Below are 10,459 nucleotides of genomic sequence, written 5' to 3'. Positions count from 1 at the left end.
AGGGCAAACCTCCGGAAGCACAATGGCAAATGTTTCATCTGAGATGCTAGAAGTACAGCTCTCAAAAATTTTGTTAGTAGTAATTTTTATTTTCAGAAATTAACGTAATATTATTTTTAAATAAATTACATTTTTTCTAGTGGTATTTTTATGAAGGATAAAATAAAACAATGGCGGGACAATAAATTTCCTCTCTACGAATTGAAAATTTGTGTAGTAGGTCCAAGCAATTCTGGTAAAACAACATTCTGTCATTATTTATGTGTAATAATATATTTATTATTTTAGTTTAATGAATATATTCTTGATACCCTCCCGACTGCCTCCCATGCTGCGTACAATGTTATTAAAAACAATACATCTCTTAATATAAATGATACTTCCAATAATAAACTGCACTGGTATCTACTTACAGAATTTTGTTCCCGGGCAGATGTGATTGCGTATTATTTTTTGGTTTATTTCGAGTTTTATTTTTGATCCACTTGCTATGGAAATAGAAGAGAGTTTAGATATATTGATTCGACTTATTGACCAAGGTGTAATTGAAGAGCACATTCCTCTTCTCCTTTTATTTAATAAATCCGATTTATCTGGAGACATTGATCATACTTTTTTTTCCTAATTTTGTTGCAAAGTCTTATTTTTTTATATTTTAAGAATTTTACAACGATGGCCTGATCGTACCTCGGACATAAAAATGCTTTCAATATCTTGTAAAAATGGACAGAACATAAAACAAGCATTCGAATGGATGTATAAATATCGTCGTAGACTAATTTACTTTCTCTTATCCATTTTATATTTGATTGAGATTAATAAATAATTCTAACAATCATCAAGAAAGGGGACATTTATTTAAATATATTCTCGCTGGTTTATGCTTACGTAGTTTTAACCACTTTCTTGAAAGCATACCTTTTAGTTTCTAGAACAGGGTATCTTAACCGGGGGTACATGTGCCTAGGGGATACGCGGAACAATTTTCTAGTATGCAAAATTTAATTCCTTATCCAACAACATACTTATGCGAAACTGCGGTCAGTCAACACTGTCGACGGGAAAAGTTGAAATCAGGGTTGATACAACAATCCTCACCGAAACAAAAGTAGAATACAACAAGCCAGATATTTTTGTCCACAAAAAAGTCAGAAACGAAATAAATCTAATTAAAGTGGGTATTACTTCACAGGATCGCCTCAAGCAAGTGGAGGTTGAAAAGTGTCACAAGTATGATCTACTGCCAAGTGAGCTTTCGCTTCTGTATAGCTGTCAAGTAAAAATAATTCCTGTGGTTATGACATGGGATGGAGTTGTCTCGAAATGCTTCAAAAATTATATGAAGAAACTATCTATTCAAGCAGGAACGAGGACATACATCCAATTCGTTGTACTGAAAAGAACGCTCAAGAGTATGATGATCGAACACAAGCACGGAATGAAGGTATCTGGTGAAGAATACGCTTCTGCTTCCAACCGACTTGTGGAGATGGCATGCAATGGTGAATTCCAGAAAAGCAACAACAAATATCTCACTATAATTAAATCTTTTACACTTTTTCGGCATAAAATATTTTATTGATTTTGTTTAGTTAGAAAATAATTTATATTTTATAATTAAATCATTTATCTCAAAAAAAGATATGTAAAAATTTAAAAATCGATAGGGGGTACGCGGGATCCATTTTTAACCCCAAGGGGTACAATTTATCAAAAATTTGAAAAAGGTTAAGAACCGCTGCTCTAGAACATTCTTATTTTATATAGCTTTTGATGTTATATTGGATCAAATCTATAAATTCCGTCCTTTAAGATTTTAGTTTTCTTTTAGTCTCATTAGTTAAAGATCTAGTTTTTTGCTTAAAAAGATTGTTGATAATTTTAAAGAATGCTTTTGGAATTATTGTTTACGCATAGTATGGGTTGCTAAGATGGAGAAAAGAGAGACTGAGGGAGTAATTCTTTGAGTAAGAAGCTTGAGGCTAGATATAATTGCTTTTAATGCTTATTTTCCAAGTAGTTGATATAAAGCTATGAAGAAATTCAATTACCTGGTCCTTAATTAAACATTAGATCGATATCCTGGATGTTGTTTTTAATTATAATTTGGGATTCTTGTTTTTCTATAGGGACTTTGAGTTTGACATCCCTGCTCTAGAGGTTAAATCGAAAGACCTCGAAATTTTATTTTGTATTTCAGCAGTGAGTCTTTCTATTTTTCTGTGTTTTTGATACCAAGTCTATTTGTTTATCGTATAAACGTATTCCTGCATTAAAGGATATTAAATCCCTGTCCATACTGTCTGCACTCTGACTTCAGTATGACAATTCTTTTTTTTTCTTAGCACCAAATGAATCAATTAAGTATTAATTAAAGTATAATTTTCTCAATCTGTTCATTACTTCCTCTATTCTGATATTCCCTCAGGTAAGGATGCCAGCCTCTTTCCTTGGGAAGTGCTGACAGGCAGTGGCGAAGTTATGGTCATATCTATTTGTCGATAAATAACTTTTATTCTTTTGTCCAGTTCGAGAGTCCTTTGGCGTGGCTCAATTCTGTTCCTATAGGAAACAATCATGCTCTCAAGGGTTTTTTTGATAGTGAGTGATTGTATATACGCATGTGTTCTCTCATTGATGTTCAACGATTGTGCATACTGTTGGAATTTGAAGTGACAAGTCCGTCCCAAGTTAATACAATCGGTACTATTTTCACATTGGCATGATATATCAACTCCAATTCCTTTGATAGAAGGTCATACTTTCTAAGTTTTTCTACCTCCACTTGTTGTAAGTTTGGGGCAGATGTTATCCCAACCTCAATCAGGAATATCCGGTTGTTCTTCTTGTCAAAGATAAACAAATCGGGTTTGTTATGTTCTAGTATTATGTCTGTTTTAATGAAGGTGTCCACTTTGATTTCGACAAACTCATTAACAGACACAGTTTGTACAGAGTGAGTTTTCAGCTTCTTCTCATTCTTGAGTCCGAATTCTCGACATAAATGAAAATGAATACACCTAACTACTTCATTATGCCTTCTAACATAGTCCCCATGCAGCATCTTTTCACATCTGGTAGCACAGTGGTCGACAGTCTTCTTCCATTTCATACAGTGTGGACACATTAAATTGTGGTCTGCGAAGAATAAATTTCTATCCTGTAGAAGACAGAACAAGCCTTCTGACCGTGGAGAATTATTGCCTCTGGCTAGCCAGTGACTGGAATCTTCAACCTTCACGAAATCTTCCTTAGAATTTTTATAGAGAATTGAGTGAAGACTTTTTGAAAAGGTCTGATCCAGTAGGCGTTTGTTCTGCGCATCTGACAACATTTTTTTTTCCAGTAAAAGTGAATCTTCCAAAGAATTTTTGCGCTTCAAGTATTCTTCAATAGTGGCCAGATGAGTTTTTTCAACATTTCGGCATGAAGAATCGAGAAGCTTCTTTTGCAAGCACCACTTCTGCGTTTTAAGTCCAAAAGGAGTCCAAGGAGCATACTTTCACTTAGAAAAGAAATTGAGCGTAATCCTCTCCCAAAATTCTTACGAGGAAGATATAATCTCTGTTTGTTTGCTGGTCGGAGGTGTATTCTGTATTCAGTTAATTTTGATCGGATTGTATCGTCTACCATTTCGAATTCAAATGGTTCAATATCAACTAGTCCGATGTAATAATTGTACAATGAAAGAGCGTGTTCATTAATTGCTTTGAATAAGTTTACTCCATTCAATTTAGTATTTGCTAGCCTCTCTATCCGCATAATTACTTCTTCCAAAATGATTTTCAGCATTTTCTGTTTCTGGATTTTCCCAGTTGAGCTTTCAAGCACTCCAAGGTATTTGTATCCATCAATTCCATCAAGAACTCTTGCCTCTTCTGACAACAAGTAGGTATTCGTGGCCGACTTTTCCAAATTTTTCTCCAACCCAACCGCATGGAAATAATGATTCACCTCTTCCATCATTTTGACAATAACATTTTCACTCTTCGAAACAAGTTTCAAATCATCAATGAAAAGAAGATGATTTGTCGAAAACGGTGTGATCTGATTTTCTCGCCCCATAGAGACCTTCGGGAACTTATAAGATAATAGGCGGCTCAGTGGGTCCAACACAAGGACAAACAGCATAGGTGACAAACTGTCTCCTTGGAGGATTCCCCGTTCAATTCGTACATCTCGAATATATTTGTTATTTAGTCTGAGTTTGACACTCCATTTAGTAATCAGCGACTCGACAAATTTTACAATCCATCCAGGTATCCCAGACTTTTCCAAAATTTGTAGTAAAAAAGAATGATCCACTGAGTCAAATGCTTTTTTAACATCAATCCATGCAGAGTGTAGCTTGTAATCGTTTGATCTGTTGATCTCTTTGTTAACTATTGCTTGCTCTTTCGCACCTTGGCATATTCTCCTCGTCCCCAATTGGTTTTCTGAGAGGAGGTCGTAAGCTTCCACATATTCACAAAGTTTGGTATTTACACATTTAGTCATCAGTATATAGAGAGACGGCATACATGTTATAGGCCGCAATTCCTTTGGAGACCTTGGATCTTCGCACTTTGGGATCAGGTGTGTGACCCCTGTATAGAACCAATTTCCTGGAATGGTTTTTCCACTAATGACATTAAGGATTTGCTGAAAGATTGAATCATGAAGTGATGTAAACTTCTTCAAGAAGAAATTATAGACTCCATCACAGCCTGGGCTTTCCAATTTGGCAAATATTTAACTGTCTCTTCAAATAAACACTTTTGGACCTCGGCTGATACGCCTTCCACTCCAGTCATCCTCTTCTCGATCTCAATTGTCTCACCAATCAACTGTTTTTTTCGCCACATGTTCTCCCAGTATATTCCACATTCTTCATCATCCACTGAGATGACGTTTTTAGTACTGTTTTCTTTAAGACCTCTGTAGAAAGCTTTCCGATTAAGTTCAAATTTTTGATTATCTAGTCGAAATCCTTTCCTCGTTTCATGTGTAGCTAACTTTTTTTGGATAACCGCAATTTTTTCATTAATAAAAGAGATTATTCTCGCTCTCTCTCCAGAGTTTTTCTTTTTATATCCAACCAGGGATAATGCATGGCATGCAAGTGGTTTTTCTTCAGCTGCAAGAGTTTTCGAAATATTTCTAAGGATATTTCGCCGGATACTCGGATTGGATTCGGTAGATCCTTCCCTTCATCTGTCTAGCCGAGTGGTTTACTCATCCATTCATATGTGCCAATTTTGCGTCCCCCAAGAAAAAAGGATCCACCCGACTTACTCATTTTGAGTTGAAAGGAGGTTGGTTCTGAGTGAGGACTTTGAATAGATACCGAGCCATGTGGGAGACAAGTCCAAGTCAAATTTATAGGGGAAGGAATGTGCGAATACTCGGGAGATGTTAGTTGTGTGTAGTCTATCATTGGAGTCGGACAGATCACTTCCCCAAGACAAATCCCCTACGTCGATTCCCCCGGAAGTGGAGACCAAAATATTTTTCCCGTCCAAACAATTCCTCGACCTGTTTGACATCATCGACAGACAAATCAGCCACGGCCACCTATCAATCTCCCATCTCGTCTACCAAAAGAGTCTTCAAATACTGGTACACCTCAGTCGACACGAGTTTATCTGTCAAACATATTCAGAACGACAACCTTCGGGTCCTCTCGAAAGGTCCTCCTTGACTGTCCTCCCACAATATTTACCAAAAATCTCACAATCATTCTCCCACAGAGAAATAGAGCAATTCTGGCCAATTAGCCAACTCAATACATTCACAATGCAGAGGAGGAACACCCTCGATATTTCCAACTCGACGAGTACTCCAAAGAGAGGGTACAGCAATGCTTTGTTCGACACTCCCTCGAACTCAAAAACCGAATTAACCACGTCGAATGCACTCTCGAATTCGTCTAATTGGGTCAGTCAGCACACAACTGATATCCACATGGCACTCTATTATCAACTGCTTTACAAATATCTGTTCGACAACCACCTGAGTGGGTTATATACTAGTATACACTCTCCGAGTATTCCAATGCTTTTTACAGATAATTCAGAGCATCCTGAAAGTGGCAAATTTTCTAATAAAATGTAATATTAGTACCACCAAATAGTGCCCGATTTCCAAACTGAATTGAAATACTTTTAGGCTTTTTTTGGCCGCAATGAAGATCTGCCGAATGATGACACAAATTAACTTGAATGCACTGATTGTAGCACTGTATTGCGTTCTCCAGATCCTCTCCGTATGTTATGAAACGATTCATTCTGCAGTACGTGTCAAGCGAAATGTATTTCATGGCTGCTTCTATAAGATCTGTCGGGTCGGACAATACTTCCTTAGAACAGGCTGCCTGAAAACTAATTTTATGATAAATTGGACTACTCGTGGCTTAGGTAGTGGAGAAATGCGGCACAGTTATCGTCGAATTCTCCCTGGTGGTGGAAGGACTTTATTAGGGCAGACATTTGTTTTATGAGATCGCTGTTATTTGCTCTTTTTGATCATCTAGAATTTATTTTATTTATCTACTTTTTAAATTTGTTTATTATTTCTGTGTATTCTAAAAAGATTTCATTGAATGGTTTATTTGCGGACATTGACTCACAAAAGACACTTATTTTATTCACGAATTAGTTAGTGTACCAGATTGCATTGACTGGTCTATCAAGCAGGTGGGAGACTGGGTCAAAACAGAACTTGGCCACCCTGAGTTGGCAGTAACCAATGCTTGATTAATCGAAAGGAATGCTTTGAGAATAACTACATAAATGGCCGAAAACTAATTCACATGCACGCCTCAAATTTACCTAAAATTGGAATCAGAGATTGGAATCTGATCAAAGTTTTTTGATAACTTTTAGTTTAGTTTATTTCATTGGAAATAAGGAAGCTCTTAGGAATCGACTTAGAGGAATATTCACGTTGCATTTCCCTTCAGCCTAGAAATAATTTAGGTTTAAATTTTAACTTTTAAGCAGCTCTGTTTCTTGAACTGAAAAGTAGAAGTGGAAAGAAATCTGACAAACTTGGACCGACAGAGTTTCGAAAATTAAATAAAAATGCAAAATGGCAGCCACCATTGGCTAATCTGCGGACAACAATGATCTCTTCACATAATTATTTCTACTTACTAACAAATGATATATTTGATAAAAAATTACGTATTCTAACTTATTCCATTCGTTGAATGAGTATGCAATCTCTTTGCTTGATTACTACTTCAGTCTGATCGAATTCAAGCCAAGTGAATACGATGAAATGTAGTCAGGAGAGTACTCTAAGAGAATCACCTCCATGTACTGACAAAACAGATTATACTCATTTCGGACAGTTGGAACATGGGATGAGTAATGTCGTCTATTTAAGTGATAGAGGTTTTACTACAATGCACGAAAATTAAAATATCAGCCTCGGTGGTGTAGCGGTTATCACGTTCGCCTTACACGCGAAAGGTTCTGGGTCAACTCCCAGTCGGGGTATTATTCTATTTTTCAAAATTCAACATTTTGGTCATATTTTGTCGCGGGTGGATAAATTGTGAGACATTGTTAGAAATTCTTGTTCAATGCTGTCTTTTTCTCCTGGATTGACTAACTCCTAAGAAATGTTTAAGAAACAGCCTACCTATTGATGAGAAGGCTTTTCGTTTTAAACTTTTCAATGTATTTCATCATTTTATTTTTATTATACAATTTTTTATTTTTGAAAAGCTTCTTGAGCCGTCTGGTTAAATTTCTAAACAATCCTTTGACTTTAGGGAATTTTGGGTCTTCCATGTATTTGGGTCTAAAATTGTCATTAAATCCATTTCAATACACAAGTCACTAAATCCATTTCCTTATTTCTCATCGAATGTCACGAGGATACCGGAAATATTTCGCAGCCCAGATTTTTAATAGGAGTTTTAAGTGACTCACGTCCGATGGTCTTATTTTTTGACGTTGTTAAAAGGATAGTCGAGAGCTTACAAGTCAGCTCAACGACCCCCGCTGAGTATTCAACGGCAGTTTTCCCGAATTCGCAAGTAGTAAAATTACTTAGTTAATTAGTTTCTTTTTTAATAAAGTATTTATGTATCTTTACTTAAATAATTGTATTATCCCCAACTCTAAAAATTAAATTAAAACACCAGTATATTTTTTTATTTTTAAATAATAAACGATTATTGATGTAACCGTAAATCTTTTGGAAGTTTTTGGACGTTGAATGCGTAGTAAAGTGTCAAAACCAATAGAATAATTTATAAAAATTTGATTTAGTATGGAGCTAGATCTTCAGATACTTTCTCAATTTTCTGAGAACCTGTATTACTGGTAAGCTGTTAGTTAAGTCAACTTTGTTAATTTATGAAGAACAAAATTCTTCAGTAAATATAAGAATATTTTGCTTTATTAAATTCTCAATCTCAATAAAGGCTGCTTATTTTTTGCAAGATGACTAATTTTGTAGCAAGCTATTGGTAACATGGCCTGTTTAGACAAAATGGTTCGTAGTTTATTATTTGATCTCAAATTGAAATTTAATTTTTTTGATTGACCTAGAAAGAAGGATATTTGGAGAATATTAATGCATCGCTATATGACTTAAGACATTCCATAACAAAGTGACAAATTAGGGATTGTGTGTTTAATCATGTTTATGCCTCTATTCCGAATGAGCGATGTTAAATTGGCCTCATCGATCTGAAAAGGTCTAAAGTGTTAACTGAGGATACAAATGGATCCTATTTGTTTTTGACTTATATTGTCAATTTTATGATTATAATTATTTTAGTTTCTAAAATATCGAGTCCCCAGATTCTAAATCTGACAATAATAGGACAGAATTGAAAAATTCCGAAATCCGAATTGTCTGGGAAAGTTCAAGATTCAAAGGATTTACAGCAGTCTGAACAATCTAAGATTATAGTTTTTCAAGAAAATATACATATTTTTAAGGGAATTCTTGTAAAAAATCAGTTAACGATGATCGAATACATAAAAGGTGTTTATTTTAACTAATGGCGAGAATGGCTAGCAGACGGATCCTTTGATTTTGAGATAAATCCGATGAATACTAAAAAAAGATAAATAGAAGAATTGGCATAAATACAATTATTCCTTGAGAGATAACGTTGTAAATTAATTTTTACTCTCATTAAGGTTCGGATTGCAAATCGATCTTGTTTGGAATTGTTGAAAAAAATTTGTTTTTTCTTTAGTCACTTAACAATCAATTATGAGATATTCAACGTAAACAGACAATAGAAGCTGACTTTAAAACTAGTAAAGTGAAGATGAATAAAAATCAAATCTTTTTAAAGAAAAACTAAAATACTAAAAGAAATTTTAAAAAATTCATCGTTCAAGAAAAGTCGAGACTTGTTTACAAATGTCATCCACCTCAGCCATTGCCCCAAATCCTGGAGAAGATGAAAACTAAGTCTAACCAGTATCCCCACAAGCCAAATGCTTATATATGCAGGGGATAAGCTCATATCCCAAATTCCGCAGTTTTCCAAAGCCTCGGAAGTGGCTGGATGGTCCCACATTGTCGTGTTCATGGCAGGCGCAAAGAGAAGTGGCTTATCAGGAGGCCAACAACGAGCAATGGAGGTGGACTGATTATACTAATCTACAAGTAAATTGTCGCAGAGGCCGTGACTAATTTTTGAGAGACTGTTGGCATCGAGTGGAGCAATCAAGAAGAGAGTAGCCCAATTCCTGATATCAATATGTAAAATAGTGTCCCCCATCTTTTCCCACCTCTGCCGTATCAAAAATGATAGTCAACCCATTCGTCACTGTCTTGATAGACTGGGCATTTCACAGAATCCTTCGAAAAAAAGTGCAACGCGTGTTCTGTAACAACAAGTTTTACGTTTGCAATTTTCTGGAAATATGATTGAACTTTAACCATCAATTGTTCAACAAGATGAGGAGTCTTGGTACTGGCCACACTTCCCGTACACCCAACCAAAACATTGTGTTTCATATTTGTCTATTTTTAGTGTGAAAATTTATATACATAATTGCAACAATAATATTTGTCAGAATTAACAAGGATCAACAACACAGCTGGCAACAGATTGTCCCTTTGTATTCCAAATTGATTTTTTTGGGAAAACGAGTCAGCAGGAATATTTTCAAATGTATAGTGCACAATCGTCGGCAGTGATCGGTTCTACAGGAAGAATAGATTCCTGATTGAGAGGTTGTAATCCTAGAATGATTTGTGTTTCATTAAATGCTTGGAAACTCGGAAAAAGTGGTGCGTAGAAGTACAACCACTTGTTATCAAAAAAATAATAAAGTCAATAAAGGTTTAGATTATAAATAAGTGTACAGACGGATTATAAAAAGATAAAATCTTTAATATCACGCCGAAGAATGAAACTAACAAAAATCTGAAATTTTAAAGTTCAAGTAAATAAAAAAATATTTAGATCATAAAGGAATTTTTTTAATCTAAAAAATTG

At 35.2% G+C, this 10,459-nt stretch overlaps 1 protein-coding gene, 1 non-coding gene and 1 pseudogene across 2 annotated transcripts; 1 reads left to right on the top strand and 2 right to left on the bottom strand.

Annotated features, from left to right (window-relative positions):
* Positions 1-2,641: 2,641 nt before the first annotated feature.
* Positions 2,642-3,334, bottom strand: LOC115229120. Its single transcript, XM_029799533.1, has one exon. The coding sequence runs from the start codon at positions 3,332-3,334 to the stop codon at positions 2,642-2,644; it is 693 nt and encodes a 230-aa protein (XP_029655393.1).
* A 4,075-nt stretch (positions 3,335-7,409) lies between these two features.
* Positions 7,410-7,481, top strand: Trnav-uac. The gene has a single exon. It is a non-coding gene; the product is annotated as a tRNA-Val (tRNA).
* Positions 7,482-9,425: 1,944 nt separating this feature from the next.
* On the bottom strand, positions 9,426-9,975 carry LOC115229119 (annotated as a pseudogene).
* Between the last annotated feature and the right edge of the window lie 484 nt (positions 9,976-10,459).

Source organism: Octopus sinensis, unplaced genomic scaffold (genome assembly GCF_006345805.1).
Source record: "Octopus sinensis unplaced genomic scaffold, ASM634580v1 Contig11888, whole genome shotgun sequence".
Lineage (NCBI taxonomy): Eukaryota > Metazoa > Mollusca > Cephalopoda > Octopoda > Octopodidae > Octopus > Octopus sinensis.
Note: the sequence above shows the minus strand (reverse complement) of the source record. Positions and strands in the feature narration are given on the sequence as shown.